We start from the raw sequence: 19,817 nt of genomic DNA on the forward strand, positions 1-19,817 counted from the left end.
CTTTGTATCACATTGGCATTTCGTTTTACAATGTCATGTAGATTAGAATCCATTGTAGGAAATGGAAACAATCCCACGTCTCTTATCTTTGCAACACATTGTTCTTCCAAAAGAACTTTCAACAAAAATATCTGTGGCTGTAAAAGTAAATAACAATCATATTATTCAGATTATGAAAAATCATTGTATTTTTACGTAATGAGATACAGTGTTGTTTTAGATGTTCTTTTTTAACAGTTTTTGTCACTCAAGGAGACATTATATGTTAAACTTAATGTAAACGTGTAGATCTACGATATCACATAAATATTTTTTTATGCACGAATGACGGCTTTTGCCGTGATACCTTTTCTTTAACGTAGCTGAAAACGAGTAAAATCAAAAACATACCCCTGTGTTTCAATTAAGCGTAATTTTCATTTTAGCAATACCTACTTTACGTTGTGATACCTATATCCACTTTAATCCTGTGTTCCTCAAGTGCGTGATCACGCGGGGGATAAGTTCCTGCGTAAATAACACTCCATGTTTAGCTTCATGTATAGCTCTGTGGCTCACGTGTTCCCAGCGCGATGAGTTTCCATTACTTAGTGGAGCCCAGTCACAGACATACTCAGGCCTACTTCACAGTGGAAGTTGAGGAACACGGCCAGGTAGGTTATAAAGTGGGGTGGGGGTGGGGGTAAATGGGGTTCAACGCCGCGTTCAAGATTAGTGCCGACACGTGTATGTGTGGGTACTTGTACTAGTCCAGACTAATGTCAGTTTTATACTGCTAGCCCACTAAGATACCAGTAAAATATCAGTTTACCGTGCAAATCCTACTCAGACACAGCATACTGACTCCGAGCCGACCAGTCGTTGTTTCATCACCTTTCTGCCAAACGGCAGGCAGGGTAACAACAAGTACCAACCGCCGAACTTCCGTTCTCTGAGCACTCTCAATCCACTAGGGGCGGTGGGGTAGCCTAGTGTTTAAAGCGTTCGCTCGTCAAGATGAAGACCCGGGTTCGATTCCCCACCTTGGTACAATGTGTGAAGCCCATTTCTGGTGTCCTCCGCCGCGATATTGCTTGAATATTGCCAAAAGCGGCGTAAAACCATACTCACTCACTCAATCCACTAGACCACGGAGGCGGTATCCGGGCAGACACTCTATCCACTAGACCACGGAGACGGTCTTTTGTGCAGATGCTGTAACATGTGAACATGCCGTGCTGATAAATACAGAAGAAAACACAGTTATTGAATATACATGACGAACATAGCCATCATGCTCTAGGGTGAGTGAGTGAGTGAGTGAGTTGGTTTTAATGCCTCTTTGAGAAGTATTCCAGTTACATCTTAATGTGTCAGCTTAGTATACACATATATACATTTATTATGCTTCAAAGTGAGATTGACCAATTAGAGAGCAGAACTACTGACCCCACATCATCCCGTATACCGTCAGTAAACATCCTAGATGATTGTTACTGACCGAACAAGAGACGGTATACCGTCAGTAACACCCACTTCACATATTTCACATGAAAATTCTGGTATAGAAATTCGTTATTCGACCAGGTTTTGTGTTTTTATGTCATTAATTGTGATGTGCAAGGACATTAATCTTATTTGGAGAACATGTTTGTGAATTTATTGGTCTCTTAGGTTTGCAGAGTGTTAAGTTTTCATGTTGACATGGCATGTGCGATATGGATTCCAGATAGTGTAAACTTTAGGCATAATACATTCGTTATGGTGACGCCTCGCCCAATATATTTTCTGCTTACCAAATATAATACCGTATACGGCAGCTCAAGTCACCATATCTAATAGTATATGACAAAGGTACAATATATGACGTCGCAATTGTACTTATATATTGTACTTTTGTAATATATATTACACGTAGGATCAGTATCACTGAGTATAATGGCCTACTATCACTGTGGACTGAATAAACAATAACACTCTCCCACCCAATCCCACCCCCACCCCACCCCCCGACATACAATACTTGTATTTGCCAAGGGGATCTAGTTACCAAACTCCAGTACATGCATATGGAATCCCATCCAAACCCACAGTAGTGTCGCGTCACTGAATATAAGTTGAGCTACAAGCCTTAGCCGTTTTAATAAGTAGATGGAGGTTGTGTTATAGCGCAGTCAGCAATCAATGCAAACACGAAAACGTCGTTTTTTCCTCATATTGGGAATTGGACGGCAAAACGACTAAAAATCATTAAAATTGATTAATTGGTGAGTGTCCAGAAAGTCTTAGGGGAAACGTCGAGTTGTAAAGCTTAAAATGGACGAAAAAACTGCTCCGCCTTGTACAAATGTTAACGCCCAATCACATTGCGCCGGTTCCCTGACGCACGTGATGCCCAAGGCTTCCTTCAGGAGGTAGTAGTAGGTGTCGTATTTCTGGCTGCGGCGGCATGCTTCTCTCTGGTATCTACCCCGCGCAGAGCAGCGAGATTTGCTGATTAATCAGTCATTCGAATTAAGACATAAATAAGTTTATTGACGTCACAATATCCCTCCGCCATGCACAGTCAGCACTATCGGACACTCGGTTGTGTATTATTTGGTTACAACAGTAATGAAAGTAAATCATAAGAAATATGAGATGTTGCTTATATCGATTAGAATGTACTTTTATTAATTGAGTCATTTAGTGACTTACACTCAACATTGTCATTGTTATTCTTTGTAATTGTAATTATCTGTCTTCAAGATGAAATATACCATACAATTTCGCCAACAGTACAGTTCGCCAACAGTGTTATCAAAAGAACTTTATGCACAACTTTATGCACAGTTTTATGCACCAGTGCGTCGTCTACTTTCACCTGCATTGCAGTTCGTCAACAATGTTATCACAGCAACTGATTTATGTAATTTCAAGTTTACCCCTTTAGTGACATTGTCGACTCACCCAGGCAGCCGGTAAAAACAGCATCCATCCATAACAAAGAGAGATAGTGAGTGAGTGAGTTAATATTTAAAGTCACATCGGCAGTATTTCAGCCATATCGTGACTTGAACAAGTTAGGCATTGATATTATATATTAAAAGCTGCCATCGAAGGACAGTACAACAACTAGCAATATATCACAGATTATAATTTTAAAACTAGTTTTAGAGCAATAAAATAATCAGATACAATTCAAACGATACAATATAAAAACGGGCCGTAGATCGCCAGCAACCAAAGTTAGGCCACCATACTAGGGACCATGGGGACTTACGGTACTTCTGCTACCTACATGGTACCCCAGCAGGATTTACAACATCCCTCTTGGCACTGGCGATTATCAGACAGATTAGCCAAAGAGTTAAAATCAACAAAAATACTACGATTAAAATCACAGAGAAAGGACATGATACCTTGAATGATACTGGACTTACGTACCTTCCCAGGGGGTCAAAGAGAGATAGATCACACAACAATTTAAGAACAATTTAATGCTGGCAGTAAATAAACTTAAAGTAATGCGGTTCGGGGACTGTAAGACAGACTAGGATACAGACTACGGTGTCAGCATCGCATGGAGAACTGACAAGGAGGCAGATTCCCGCTGGAAAAGTCAATATGTTTTTTTTGGTTTCACCTAAACAAACCACGGAAACATTATAGCACAAACACAGTGACGCTAGTCCTCGTTATTGTCGAGCGTAAAAGACATTTTGTCCATAAAAAAACATTGACGTGTACGAATATGTTCCAATTCCTACCCGTAATATATGTCAAACATTTGGTAAAATGTTTTGACTGAGAGCATTTTTGTTAATCAGAACATTTAGACTCTCACATCGGCATATATTTGAACTCATCACCCATCCCATTATTAATATCCTGCCAATGAAGAGTGATGAAATCAGAATCTGTAACAGTTTGTTTTAACATTAAATCCTTTGATGAGCATGTTAGGTTTCTTTATAATAACTCGGTTATATTTGCACCTATTTCAGACCGCAAGATTTAAAAATGAAGTAATTCAAGTAATACTATATTAACAAACGCCATGGAAGCATCTGCTAGGTGTCATACAGCACAGAAACGCACAGGTAGATATTTAGTAAATTTATTGTACCTAATAAAGTCGATATATTTAATTTAACATCATAGATACAAATATGAAATTTTGCAGCTCGACAGTCACATGTTGTCGTTGTACACAGGTATTGTAAACTATTCATTGTCGTGACACATAAGGCCACAAGGTGGCGCTGATCTCGTGTGTCCGCACCGGGCAGTAATCACAGCTCTGTAGCTCCTCGACACTGACTGGATATGTGTACAAATTCTGTCCTGCGGAATTCTGCGCCATTCTGCAGGTAACGCGTTGGCCACACCACAATTAAATATATGCAACAATTCTGTGTTCTTCACCAGATAATAAGACAAACCGATTGCTTCTAGCAATATTCCAGCAATATCACGGCGGGGGACACCAATAATTGGCTTTACACATTGTCGGGAATCGAACCCGGGTCTTTGGCGTGACGGGCGAACACTTTAACCACAAGACTACCCGACCGCCCCTTCTGAGCAGTGCAAGGAATAATTGAAATGAATCATTCATCATGCTGTTAGATGAACAAGATTTATGATAACCCTTATGGTAAAATGCGATTTTATGGTTTAATGCACACATTTAAAAGGTCGTGGGATTTCGATGACTTTCACTTCTAGGTAATTCATCACAAATCCATAAACGATTAGTGCTCATATTATGAAAAATCGCGTCATTCGACAAATTGTGGTTTCGCTGCTGTTGCGACTTGTTGTCCTTATAGGCAAACCCTTAAATTCATCTCTGTATGTAGACATCTTTCAAATTGGTAATAAATAGAACATTATATTCGTGTTCATGTCATACTAGGTTGACGACACGCGTAAACGTAGTCTGACATGGACACTCACATAATATCCTCTGTGTATGTAATTTGTGTAGTTGCCCAGGTGTATAATTTAAAATATTTATATATACACACATTATAATTTATTAATTAGTACTTACATACGTACAATGTGTCGACAAACATGTTTACTATCTTGGCGTCCTGGGAATGAACCCTATTGGCTGGACACACTGTATATCTTGTAAACATACGTTGTTATATCCTGCAAGTGTTGATATATTTCAATTGAAGTGTAACATTTCGTTGCATATTTATTCATTGATTTGGGATGATTTAATTCACCATTCACCTGATTGAATGGAGTTCCAAATATCTAATATGTATTTCTTATTCTTTGACCTTTTCTAAGTCTGTACGCGGTGTAATGATTTTAATTAAAGTTATCGACGTTGTCATTGCGTTATTTATTAAAATAAAGCGGTTGACAGATGCAGATGGTATGTGTGACACTGACTGTCCGTGGAAAGGCTCTCATGTATAGAACGGCAAAGTTCAGCACGTTAGCACACATTCCGCGAAGTCATGTAGGCATATGTGGTACTCCCAGCTATCGTATATGTGAGGGAAATAGTCAATAATTGATTTAACATAACGCCTTTAACTACCTTTCCCTGACTTGAAAAGTCCACAACGTGTGAGTACGATCTGTGTGTACGGCCTGTGTCTACGACTACTGAGTACGACTTGTGTCTACGACAATGCGTACGACCTGTGTCTACGATCTGTGTTTACGACCTGTGTCTACGACAATGAGTACGACCTTTGTCTACGACCTGTGTCTACGACAATGAGTACGACATGTGCCTACGACCTGTGTCTAGGACAATGAGTGCGACCTGTGTCTACGACTTGTGTCTACGATATGTGTCTACGATCTGTAAGACCTGTCAGAAAGACCTGTGTCTACGACCTGTGTCTAAGACCTGTGTCTACGACCTGTGTCTACAACCTGTAAGACCTGTGAGTAAGACATGTGTCTACGACCTGTGCCTACGACCTGTGTCTACAACCTGTAAGACCTGTGAGTAAGACATATGTCTACGACCTGTACGAATGTCCTGTGAGTGACCTGTATGTGCGACCTTTGGGTATTCCCTGTATCTACCACCCGTGTGTATGACCTGGACCCATGACCTTTGTCGATTTTGGCTTTTCTCCCACATTAGGCCCCACTACTTGCTGAAACACCAGGGCGCCGCTGTGCAAAATAACCTTCGCTAAGACTGCCATACGCGTATGTTAAGCTATGGGAGTTACGATAAACCTTAGCACTTATACCGCTTTGTGCAACGGCACCCTGGACCATTGATTCCAACTCCCGCCGCGAATAGTTGCCAAATGTTTTGGCTATGTTCACTCACTCACCCAACTCACGTAGCTTACACCAAGGTATTAAACGTCTAGGACCTGCATGACTCCCCGAAGTCCTCCAACAAGCTCATGAAACCGAAATACAATTTTAGGGGCCTTGAACCAAACTCACTTCCACAGGTACACACCCTACACCATGGCGGACTTACAGAGTGCAACTGATCCAGGAAATGACATCACACATGTAACAGTGAACGATGTTGACATTGAAATGACCGCCGATGACGACCTGGACTTTGATGACAACTGCTGGAGCTCTGCGATCAGGCGTGTCGAGAATTCAGTCAGCGGATTCATGGACAAAAACAGGGGTAACGTGGTTGCTGGTGTCAAGGGACTGCTGTTGCTGCTTTACCTCGCCTACTTCGGGTATTGTATGTACTACAAGTAAGTGTTTTGGTTTCTTTCTTTCTTTGTTGTTTCATGCGAAACTTAGCAATGTTTCAGCCCTTATATAATCGAGTCAAACCAATGATTTGTATGCTCCAAAATGTTTGGATTTGAACCAGGGAAAATATGAAAAATATTCGAGGGAGCGTATCTAAAGACATGTAGCTGCTATTGCATTCTTATTGTAAGAAATAACGAACACTCTGGAGAAATTGTTTCACATGTTCTCCACAAAAGGTCAGATATCCAATCCCATGTCATTTCCATTATTGGCAATCTTCGGAACAGCGGAGTTCAGAAAAAAACACTGCTTTTGATAGTTTTGAGGAGATTTCAACATTTCACTCCGAAATGAAAATAACAGATGGCAAGCCATGATAGTAATCCAGGGTTTTTGTATGTACTACATTTAAATGGTTTTTGTTTTGCATACAGCAATATTCTAGTCTCATAACAGCGGCCTGTAAATAATGGAGTATGGACCAGAAACACCCACCATTGATTGGTATATTGAGGACACGCCGTCGGGGGGATGATATCGACCAAGTGACCCAGACTGACCACCCACCCATTTAGTAGTTTCTTGTGACAAGCACAGGTTGCTGGGGACCATCTTCCCGAAGCAAGGGAGTTAACTGACGGTAAAGGTCCAGTCTCCATCCTTGCCGAACTAGGCTGTAATTCCTGGGCTTGATCATAGCGCCGACAGTGGCTTATGTCCCTTCTATGTCCCTCCAACTGACTTATCAGATTCCACCTCACATATCACTTGCATTTGCTTCAAACAAAATGGCGGCGTTCTGTTAAGATGATCTGAGATCTTTATTGTAATAAAAAGTGCATCAAATCACGTTGATTAAAAAGATGGAATTGCACGTTGACACTAAATTGACGTTACACGTGTTTTGCAAATCCTGCAATCGACCGAAATCGATTTCGTTACCCGATTTTCATTGGACGATACATAGACACGTCAGTCCAGCCCAAATATAACTATATATAAGTGTGGAAACTAGTTTACTCCCTTGCCCCAGATAGCTGGGGACTTAATGTTACCCGGAATCCCCACTGTAGAAGTGTATAACATTTTGGTACTGAACCTGTAATATTCTGGTGGCATGAACCTTTATAGGTCATGAGGGTAAGTGAGTCAAAACATTAAATTTCCCCTTTCCCCACCCCACCCGTCAACTTTATCATATTGCTGCTCCTTCACATTGGCCTTTGTGATACAGAAACCTTGTTCTTGGATCTCAATCTGGAAACTACCTTGTTGTTGCTAATACATCAACACGCCCATTACTAACCTACCTGACCCGTACAGATCCGGGGTAGAATAGGTCTTCAGCAACCTATGTTTGCCGTAAAAGGCGACTATGCTTGTCGTAAGAGGCGACTAACGGGATCGGGTGGTCAGACTCGCTGACTTGGTTGATGCATGTCATCGTATCCCAATTGCGTGGATCGATGCTCATGATGTCACTCACTGGAGTGTCTCGTTCAGACTCGACTATTTTCAGACCGCCGTCATATAGCTGAGTAGGCGTTAAGCAACAAACAAACAAACAAACCTACATGATATTTCCGAAGGATAATTGCTTCGATTATTGACAAAAACACAGATTTGGAGACGAAGGGTCTATTCGTCTGCTGGTTGGAACACTTATTGGAGTTCTGTACGTGTTGAAAAAAACTACCAAAGGTCTGTGCAAGTTCAACTGCCTTGGAAGATGTACATCAGTTTGGGGAGGGAAGAAGAAGACACGGGCAGTGCGACGGTGGACCAAAAGGTACAATTTGTCCAAATATCAGCAGGATATCAGAATATTCCTTGATGCATGATACTGCTCCATATATGCTGGTCAGTATGACCGCCAGCCCCTGTTCATAGTCTAATGCTCTGTATTCCCCAGCGCATCTGTGAGTAGGTCAGATAAACAATATCTCTCAATCAAACCTTTGCATGTAAGCTTACATCCTACCCATCTCAATTCCCAAGAGCGTCAATTATGTTTATCAGAACATAAAAGACCATACTACCTCTCATTACACCTAGGAGAATTTGTGTGTTAAACCAGAGTAACCCCCCCCCCCCCCCCCCCCCCCCTTCTCTCTGTTCCCAGGACTATAAGTTGGGGCATAAACCAAAATGATTATCTCACTCCACTCCAAGAAGCAATGGTTTGTTTGTCAGAATGTAATCCTCCATGCTCCCTTTACTCCGAATGGAAAGGTGTCGGTGTCTTAGTCCCCTGAATAATCCACCACCATTAGCTCTCCCTGTTCCGTGCAGGTAGTGTCAGTGTAATAACGGCCATCGTTAGCGCACTCTTCTCAAACACACATCAGACTGAGTGTTTCAGTCAGAGTATAAACCCTTACCCCCAGCTACCACAGTTACCAGGAAGCGGCAGGTGAGGTGAAATGGGCTTGAATGTCGCGATTAAGATTATTGACATATAGCGACGTACATGCACGTTTGTGTGTGGCTGCTGTAACAAGTCCGGACTAATGCTGGTTTTACAGTGCTAGACCACTTAACCATGTCAAAGTTTTACCATGAATACCCAACTTGTATAATCCTAGCGCCTATCTAGTGCTGGCAGACTAGTGGCAACAAGTTCCATCTTTTAACAATCTTGCATGACGATACAGGCGACAGAACCACCGACATTTCGTTCTCAGGACAGACGCCCTATCCACTAGACCACGGAGGCGGCCCTGTTCCCACGAACATCATTTAGTTAGTCATCCTTCTCTCACTCTATTCCGAGGAGTATTTATCTCTTGATCAGAGCGTTAACCTCAACTAGTAGCTCTCCCATTTACCATTAGGTTTCAGTGCATTGGTCCTAGTCTCTGTTGTGTGAAGTCCATTGCTGGTGTCCCCCGCCGCGATATTCCTGGAATATTGCTAAAAGCGGCGTAAAAGCGTACTCACTCACTCACTCTTAGTCTCTCTCTGTCTTCACAGAAGCCTGTACATGCTGGTGAGCGCCGGGGTGGCTGTGTACATAGGACTGGAAGTGATCAGGTACAACCCCCAGAATATCCAGGCACTTCTCGGTGTAGGCGTGTTTGTGGTTCTTGGGTTTGTCTTCTCCACCAGTCCATCAAGGGTAAGTACAAGTAGGAACGTGGCTACAACCAGTGTGCGTGTGTGCGTGTGTGCGTGTGTGCGTGTGTGCGTGTGTGTGCGTGCGTGCGCGCGCGCGCGCGCGCGTGTGTGTGTGACATGTCACGTGGACGTGTGTGAGGAGTGTGGGGTACCAACCGTGTTTTCTTATTGCACTGAGCGGTAATGATATGAATGAAGCAACTATTCTGCATGCTTTTTGGAAGTGAAAGATGTGAAATATACCTAAGGGCATTAATAGGGATTCCGTGTACATATACGAACGTGGACAGACCCAGAACAGGATGTGTAAGGCCCGTGGGAACCAACCTTTAAAGCAATAGGCCTTGTTTTCTTTCTGCATTGCATGTGGTAACGATATAAATGAAGCACTTATTGTTGGAGTGAAGGGGTGGAGGAAAAAGTAGGAATCACATGCATTTATTGGGAACTCAATGGTCATGAATGAAATTATTAATGAATTATTGTTTGTCCCTCCTCGTGCGGTTCGCCCTGACATTTCACAATATGCATTTGTATTGCTTAGATTTTATGTACCTCCTCGTGCGGTTCGCTCTGACATTCCACAATATGCATTTGTATTGCTGAGATTTTATGTCCCTCCTCGTGCGGTTCGCTCTGACATTCCACAATATGCATTTGTATTGCTGAGATTTTATGTCCCTCCTCGTGCGGTTCGCTCTGACATACCACAATATGCATTTGTATTGCTGAGATTTTATGTCCCACCTCGTGCGATTCGCTCTGACATTCCACAATATGCATTTGTATTGCTGAGATTTTATGTCCCTCCTCGTGCGATTCGCCCTGACATTCCACAATATGCACTTGTATTGTTTAGATTTTATGTCCCTCCTAGTGCGATTCGCCCTGATATCCCACAATATGCACTTGTATTGTTTCGATTATATGATCGTATGATTATTTCGCATATGTTTACATACTCAATCCAAACATTTCGTACCATACACTTTCGTCCCCAGGTGAACTGGCACCCGGTGTTCTGGGGTATCGTGGTTCAGTTTGTGTTTGCCGTCATCATTCTGCGGACATCCTGGGGGTATACGATGTTTGACTGGAGTGGACATCGGGTCGAAGATTTCCTCAAGTACGGTAGTGCTGGAGCACAGTTTGTATTCGGGAAGAACTACCGGGATCACAGGATAGCCTTTGCTGTGAGTAGAAGAAACAAGAGTATGACATCCATTCACTCCCTGGGTTAGAATTGGGTCCAGCAGCTTATGCTGGTCGTAGGAGACGTGGATTGGGAGGCCTGGTGACTTGGTGACAGACCACCGTCATATGGCTGGAATATTGCTGAATACGGCGCTAAAGAACTCACTCACTCAGTCACTCACTCACTCACTCACTCACTCACAACCACCCACCCACCCACCCACCCACCCACCCACTCACACACATCATTTTCAAACAAGTACAATATCGCATAGGAAATACAGTGTACAAACTTACATTTACTTTCAGAATATCAAAGCTGACCCTCATCTCCTGGAATTTCATAGAAATCCAAGAGGGGATTGACCAATATACCTTAAAAAAAATAATCCAAATAATCTAAAATCCTACGTTGCTGAAACGGAGGCAAATTCATGTGCACGAAAGGATAATCACGGGTCATCAAGGACTATTACTGGCATGTTATTGATGTGTTATTGAACATTACACATACACAATCACAAACATATCGAAAGTAAACATGGACATTTATAGACACCTATAAATCTTGTATATGCCAATACATCAACACATTCATACAAGTGGACATTAGAAAGTTTCAAGGCCAGTTCATAATGTATTTGTTCTTAATCACATTCCTCACAAGGTATATATATGTTTTTATACCTTTCAAAGGGTGAATGTGTCACTTTTGATGATGCCAGTGATTTTGATCTTTGGGTCCGGTACCTTCCTGACACGCACACACACACACACACACACACACACACACACACACACACACACACACACACACACACACACACACACACACACACACACACACACACACAGACACACACACATACAGACAGACACACACACACACACACAGACACACACACAGACACACATACACAGACACACACAGACACAGACACAGACACACATTTTGAGTGATTTTGATATTTGGCTCCGATATCTTCCTGATGTAGGTGATGTCAGGGATGCTGTTCTTCAGTTCCAGCATCTTCCTGTTGTAGGGATTTTCTCCGTGGTCTTGTTGATAGAGCATCTGCCCGGAGAACGGAATGTTGGTGTTTCGATCCCCTGAACGCTTCATACCAAAAGATGCTAGAAGATGGTACTTGTTACCCTGCTTGTCACAGCTTTACGGGGCTAAAACAAGGACTGGTCGGCTTGGAGTCATTATACAGTATCTGAGTTGGTATCCGTGTTAATCGTGGCATGGTATGTCAGTGGGCAAGCACTATCAAATTGCATATCTCTTGAAGGTGATGCCAGTGATGCTGTTCTTCAACTGCGTCATCTTCATGCTGTACCACATTGGAGTCATCCAGGTGATTATGAAGAGACTCGGGTCCTTCCTGTCCTTCTGCCTGGACTGTGGGCCCATCGAGTCGGTGATAGCATCGGCGAACATCTTCATAGGGCTGGTAGGTGCTCAGAATTGTGATTCCTTTGCAGCTTGTGGATTTGGAACGTATTTCTCTATGGCTCATGTGAAACAAACGTACATATTGACATTTAATATGTCAAGGGGTAATTGGTGTCCCAGTTGGCCTGATCTGGTTCAATATTGGTCAATTCCAATTCCCTTTCACCGATTTGTCCACCTTAACAAGATATGAGTCCACCTCATCTGTGTCATTTTTAGGTCTATACATAGAGTGGCAAAAACATTCCACAAGGCTGACAAGAGAGATGACTTCCAATAATTAACTTTCCCTTTATGTCTCGATCTCGATCATTTGATATTAGGCGACTTCATATAAGGTCAACATCACAAGATCATTTTTGAACACGGCTAAAATTACAGGAAATGTCATCTTCCCGAGGCAAGGGAGTTAACTGACTACAAAAGTCCAGTTCCCAACCTTGCCGAACAAGGCTTGAATTTCCAGGCTCGATCATAGCACCATCAGTGGCTATAACGAGTTATGTCCCTTCTATGTCCCTCCTATTGACCAATCAGATTCCATCATCCATATCCCTTGTATTTGCTTCAAACAACATGGCGGCGCCAAGTCAAAACGATCTGATCGATAATCAAGATCTGTATTGTAATAGAAAGGGGTCTTACGCAAAGTGCATCAAATTACTTGAGCACCTTGATAAAAACAGGAAAAACATTTGTAAAATACCTGTCGACGCCCAGTTGGCGGTACACATGCTTTGCCAATCATGCAGTCGACCTAAATGTGCACGTTTAAATCCATGTATTTTTTTACGGGATTTTGATTGGACTATGAATAGACTCGTTAGTCCAACCAAATTGGAATACTCAGGAATACCAGCTTAGTTGGGCAAGGGTTGGTAACTGGATGAGGAAATATTTCATAAAAAAATGAATAATCAAAGCGTTTTCCAATGGCGTCTGGTTGGGGGACATTGAAGGTCAAGGTCACTAAATTTGAAATTGCTGTTCAAAACACGTTTATATAATATATTGAACATATGTATTATTGAATTTGACGAAACTTTATATCACATGATCTCTTGTGTGAGGTCTTATTTTGAGAAATTCTCTCTTCCATTGAAGGAATTCATGATAATACAAATAATTATCCACTGATTAATAACTGTCACTGTCGAAAGTCTTGAATGTGGCATGTCCCCAGTTCTTGAATCTGGAATGGTGTTGAGAACTGCTAAGTAGTCATTGTTTTCAGATAGTTATCCCGTCCGCTCTGGGCAAATAGATAAAAAGTCCCGGAAGTGAGGTGGGGAGATAACTCTGATTTATTATTTGCTGTAGAGATGCCACTAAAATAATCTAGAAACACTAGCATTTTACGAGCGCTTCAGTAACTTGCAGCCACTGACAATCGTCACCCCCTACAACAGTATATACTTCCCTATAATATTTTCATGAAGATTGAGTTTGTGTCACTCCAGCAATGGGGTCTCTAATTTGACAAGTCAATGGTCGACAGAGGCCTCAAATTAGAACTAAAACGAGTTATCACGAGAACAAGACAATTGTATGACATCTTTAAATCTTACAGTATAGAATGCATTACTCTAAATATGTGTTACAGACGGAAGCACCCCTCTTGGTTCGGCCATATTTGAAGCACGTGACACCCTCAGAACTTCACGCCATCATGACGTGTGGCTTCGCCAGCGTCAGCGGCGCCGTCATGGGCACCTACATACAGTTCGGAGTGAGCACATGTTTATCTTACAATAACACTTTCTCCCCAGTTTACGAAGTACATGTCATGTCGTGATGAGAATAAAGGCACTCTGATTGTTAGTTTTGTCTTTATTATGAATACATTGGAAACATCTATTCTTAACATGCTTAACGTACATACTTCTATATGTTTCGATGGTTCGCGTTTCTTTTGGCGGTGAGTATATATGCCACGAAACAGCATGAAGCATACGATCATAACTTGCAAGGGTCGGGTCTGTATTTGTAGGAAAAACATTGTTTGAGAGCTTGAAACAGAAAGAAATAATACACAAGCCAGGGTCTTGCATGAAATATGACTATTCAGTTGGGGTACACGTGTCGCACTTGCAGGTTCCCGCCAACCATCTGCTGTCCGCTGCCGTGATGTCCGCCCCCGCCGCTCTCGCCGTCACCAAACTCATGTGTCCAGAAACAAAGAAGTCGTACTTCAGAGATGGGGTAAAGATGGAACTGGGACTTGAGTAAGTTATTGGAGTGATTGAGTTGGACTGGATTGAGTTGGGTGAGTAGGATGGGACTGAGGTAATGAGTGAGCGAATTTTGAATCTATAACTATGTATAGCTTTGTTTCCTGCAATGATTCAAGATTTACAACCCTTGACAGAAAAGACAAAAAAAGGAGAAAGAAAGAGAAAAACACACACAAAAGATAAAAAAAATAATATATCAGAGAATTCTAAAGATCATTATTCCTACAATCCCAGACTCATACCAAGTACGTTATTGTCGCTTGTTGTGTCCTCAGGAGTTCCCACAGTACAGGAATAATCTACTATTTGCGCACACAAACGGAATGGTTGTTGGGGAAAATAGGCTTTTATCCACTCTGCACAGCAGTTTGCTCTCCTAAATGGCAGCTACTATTGAGGTCAAGGTCATATTCGTTATGCAGACAAATACGGAAATCGAGGCTGCTAATATTTGATTTTGAAGACCAAATGACGTCTCTGCGCTCGGAGGTGTTGTCACATTCAGTAATTGTATTATGGGCAATTGCATTATCAAATAACTTTCAACATCGGTGGCATGATATGTGATATGGTGATGTTCTGACTAAGCTAAAGGACAGCAGTTGGAATCTGAGCCAAGACTCTGGTCCGAGACAATGTGAGGCCCCACCTCGTGTCCTGAGCAGTTCAAAGTCGCTGTCACTAGTTGTGCTTGTGGTCCACTGATCAGAATGAAAGTTGTGTACGGACTTAGGAATACACTTGTGTCGATGAATTTCTCAATATAGTCCACGTTAAAGTGATATTCTTGCAAAGTACCGTGCAAAGGGACTGGAGTGAGTAGGGTCAGTTAGGTGACACTGATGTGAAATAAATTGTTAAACAATGATTGTAACTGTATTACATTGTGTCTGTTGAGATTCAGTAGAGGTTCATTATATTGTATTTTGACAATGATTAGTTGTCAGAATGTAGTACTATTTAATGTGAGCAGTGGTGAAGAAGTTATTATAGTTAGATGCTCGAATTGTCTGTAAACTTCCCGAATAGCATGGGTGGATGTCATTTTGAATAATCTGTGATGTTCTAGTGCCATTGGACTGATCTAGCACTGTGTGGAAAGTGCCTGAAGTGTGTGAGGCTATATAAATGGAGCGGTCGCGTGCCTATCTCATCTGACATTTCATCTGACATTTCACCTGACATTACACCTGACATTTCATCTGACATTACACCAAGACCAGCCTTTGTGTGAAGTCACTTATCACCAGCTTGACCACTGTTGCGGTTAGGTGAATATGTTTATACCACTGCACTATTTATCTCACCACTGCCATCATGTATTTGATACTGCCATTGAATATTGGACTACCACTCTATTGCATGCAGCTGTAATAACTGTGCAGTAATTTGTATTGGTTTGTAAACCTAACAAATTGTTTAATACAATAGTTGATTGTTTTCCATTGGTTGGTTGTTTGTTGGTTTCACACTAAGTTCTTTTACAAACGCATTCTGGGTTAAAACATTGTTTCAATTTGGGAATCGACACGTAACAGCAGGAGTTTGAGTGAGTTGTTAAGTGATTGGGTTGGTTGGGACTGTATTGAGTTGGTAATATGATAGTGTTTGTGATTTGGGTGAGTTGGTTGGGACTGGGCTGACTTGGCTGAGAACGTTAGGACCTAGGTACACGTATGTGAGCGGGTTAGTTAGAATGAGAGCATTTAGACCAAAACACCAACTGCTGGTCTGTTAGTACAACTGGTCACCACTCTTTACTTTATCCGATGAATGCTACCTTCATTTCTACATGTGCTGCCTCCGAACGTTACAGTTGAACGTTGTCTTCCAGGAAGCATCGCAACATTCTCTCGGCAGTTTCAAGCGGAGCCGTTGCGGCCATAAAAATCGCCTCCAACACCATCGCCAACCAGATCGCCTTCGTTTCCCTGGCCAAGCTTGTTGACAATACATTGGAGTGGTTCGGGGACCAAGCTGGCGTCCCTGGCATTTCGTTTGGGGTGAATACGTACCTACCATAGTCGAACGTCAGAGGGGGCAGTTATACTACACGACTCAACTGTTGAAAAATCTCAGTGTCCAGATGGAGACTGCCCGTTTGGATACTAGACCTAGTATAGTCTAGAATTATATTCATAAAGACCAAAAACTATTCCGAATTTGCATAACGCTTTGGTTAAACTGGATGCAAGGACTTTTTATTTGGGCATCACCATACGAATTGAAATACGTATTGTCATGGCTCGTTAGCATAACATCACTACTTATTTCCATGTTTATGTTAGCATAACATCACTACTTATTTCCATGTTCATGTTAGCATAACATCACTACTTATTTCCATGTTCATGTTAGCATAACATCACTACTTATTTCCATGTTCATGTTAGCATATAGAACAATATAGATTTTAACGTTACTGTAAATCATAGGAATACGTATCGAAATATAATACAAGAGTTTTGAGTGAGTATGGTTTTACGCCGCTTTTAGCAATATTCCAGCAATATCACGGCGGGGGACACCAGAAATGGGCGTCACACATTGTACCCATGTCGGGTCTTCGGCGTGATGAGCGAAGGCTTTAACCACTAGGCTACCCGACTGCCCCCAGACAACCAAGATGATGAAATTATTATACACATGGTTGGGATACAGAGGTGACATTACGGTGAATAATACGTCTACAGTGTCCATATTGTGTGGTATCAAGCACCATAGATGTAAAGAAAAGTGACAAAATCATTTCCATCATCATAAAAAAACTCTGCTGAGGGTCCATCGTATGCTTTTAACCATATCATGTGTTTATGAATCACTTTCAAATAGTTATGATATAAGGTGTTCGCGAAAAAGTGACACCTGTCACAAACACATGCAAAGGCAAATCAATTGTTCACCTGAAAAAAACAGGGGAACATATGGTACAGGTAAAATAGGGAATTGCATCGACCATTAATTTGGTTACTGATGCGTTACAATTATAAATCTCCTCCACGGAAAACGTTAAATGGACATGCTATCATTAAAAACTTTACTAAGATTATCGAAATGAAAGTATTTATCGTAAGATAAACGAGTACCCACTTTCGAAAGCTTTACTACGGCCTTGAATGTTGTAATCCTTATTAAACTATGAAGAAGAATCATATAACGCTCTTTGAAGAGCATACTCGAGTGCTTTTTAAATCTAATTTTATTTCAGCTGGTGTGTTCCTATCTATTCTACCCGATAGCTTACGTGATGGGCGTGGCCACCCAGGATTGCGGGAAGATGGGGGAAATGTTGGGCATCAAGATCTTTGGCACCCCTATAATTAGCTACACCGAACTCGGCAGGCTGAGGGAAAACCGCTATCAGCTTCTTGACTATGTGGCCAAGAATAACCATACGTGGCACTGGCAGGGTGGTGACGTCATACTCGAGGGGACCAATCAGACGCTCCTTGGTGGCATCATGGACGTAAGTGATCTGGTATTAATATGTCACAGGATTCGGTATCCACGTAGTTACAATGTGGGAGCTCATTCTTGTGGCCTATATTGTGGCCTTAATGTCGAGCACCAGGCATGGTAACAACAAGTGCCTTCTAGCGTCTTTAGGTATGACGCATCCCTGGGATCGAACCACAGACCTTCCGCATTCCGGACAGGTGCTAGACCATGGAGGCGATCTGATAGATCAAGTATCAAAATAGGGAAGATATAGAGGATAGTATATGAGTGTTCATGCTATACTATGTTTATGACACGAGTCTCTAAATTCCGATATTTCCCGAGCGAAAGCCGGAATTTAGGCACTAGAGTCGTAAACATAGTATGTCATGAACAAAAAATAATGTTCTATTTTTTACAGAAGAAGATGTCTCAACTAAGAGACGAATTTTAGTGTTTACCTAAAAGGACAGTCGAATGACGTGAACAATCTTCATCTATGACGTCGTTTCTAGTGTGACGTCATTCCAACCTCACATCACAATAAGATTCGAATGACGTCAACAGTGCCGTTCGGATGACTGAAACAATACATTGTTGTCTCGTGACGCGATTTGACCCTAGAACCATATGATTTTTATGAACCCTGATATGTTTGCCCACGTAGGTAATACATTGGAATTCAAACCCACGACCAGCATATTATGTCATGCTAAGAGACACAACTCTCTCAAGCACATTGCATAATCGCTAGCGTACCAATCCGCGCCTGTGCCTCATCTTTTGGAGTGAAGGATGAACGTACTTTGTTTAAAGCTATAAATACTCACTCATAATGCATAAGGGCAGTACCCATTCCTGTTTTTGATAAGAAGAGAATATTAAATATGAATACTAGAAGTAGTACCGCTCCAAGCAATAAGACATTTACTTTTTACTCTTATCAGGAACGGACTGAAGTTATAGCTACCTATGCTCTCTGTGGGTTCTCCACCGTCACCGCTATAGGTGTCACACTCGGGTCACTGGTTCCCATGGCACCTGAACGGAAACAGGATATTGTCAAACTCGTCATCCGGGCTCTTATAGCGGGAAACGTAGCCTCGTTCATGACTGGTGCCATTGCAGGTTTGTATTGACTTATTCTTTCAGGAATCTTTTTCAGGAACCAATGCCATTTTCTACGAGGTAAGATTTATCGGATGTTAAAATTATGAAAGATACCAAAAGGTGTTATTTTGTAACCTTTTGTTTGATCGCAGAGGGTGCATACGTTTGGTCATCATGAAGTTAAATTGCATACACGCTTTGTTTGTGTGTGGTTTTTTTTAACCCCGCACTCAGCAAAATTCCAGCTATATGACGGCGGTCTGTAAAAATTCGAGTCTGGACCAGACTGTCCAGTGATTGACTTCATGCGCATCGACCCACGCATTTGGGATACGATGATATGCATCAACCAAGTCAGCGAGCCTGACCACCCGATCCCGTTAGTCGCCTTTTACGACAAGCGTAGTCACCTTTTACGGCAAGGTTACTGAAGACCTAATCTTACCCGGATCTTCATGGGTTTGCATGCAGAAAATAGGATTGTTTCAATGTCGACATTTTCAAGTTGTGTTGTCATTTTTCAGGGTTGCTGTTCAACGGCCGGAGTTTCCAGTGACCTTTGTTACCATGACCAGCCATTCGGA

The 19,817-nt window shown here is 41.9% G+C and overlaps 1 protein-coding gene across 1 annotated transcript in view; it reads left to right on the forward strand.

Moving 5' to 3' along the window:
• The first annotated feature begins 568 nt into the window (after positions 1-568).
• The window catches only part of LOC124114691 (solute carrier family 28 member 3-like), a 41,356-nt gene continuing 22,107 nt past the window's right edge, over positions 569-19,817 (forward strand). The window contains exons 1-2 of the mRNA XM_048390938.1: positions 569-653; positions 6,411-6,677. Coding sequence (XP_048246895.1) covers positions 6,427-6,677 — 251 coding nt within the window. The 5' untranslated portion in view covers positions 569-653; positions 6,411-6,426. The remainder of the gene's footprint in view (positions 654-6,410; positions 6,678-19,817) is intronic.

Source organism: Haliotis rufescens, unplaced genomic scaffold (genome assembly GCF_023055435.1).
Source record: "Haliotis rufescens isolate VD_foot unplaced genomic scaffold, xgHalRufe1.0.p SCAF_10, whole genome shotgun sequence".
Lineage (NCBI taxonomy): Eukaryota > Metazoa > Mollusca > Gastropoda > Lepetellida > Haliotidae > Haliotis > Haliotis rufescens.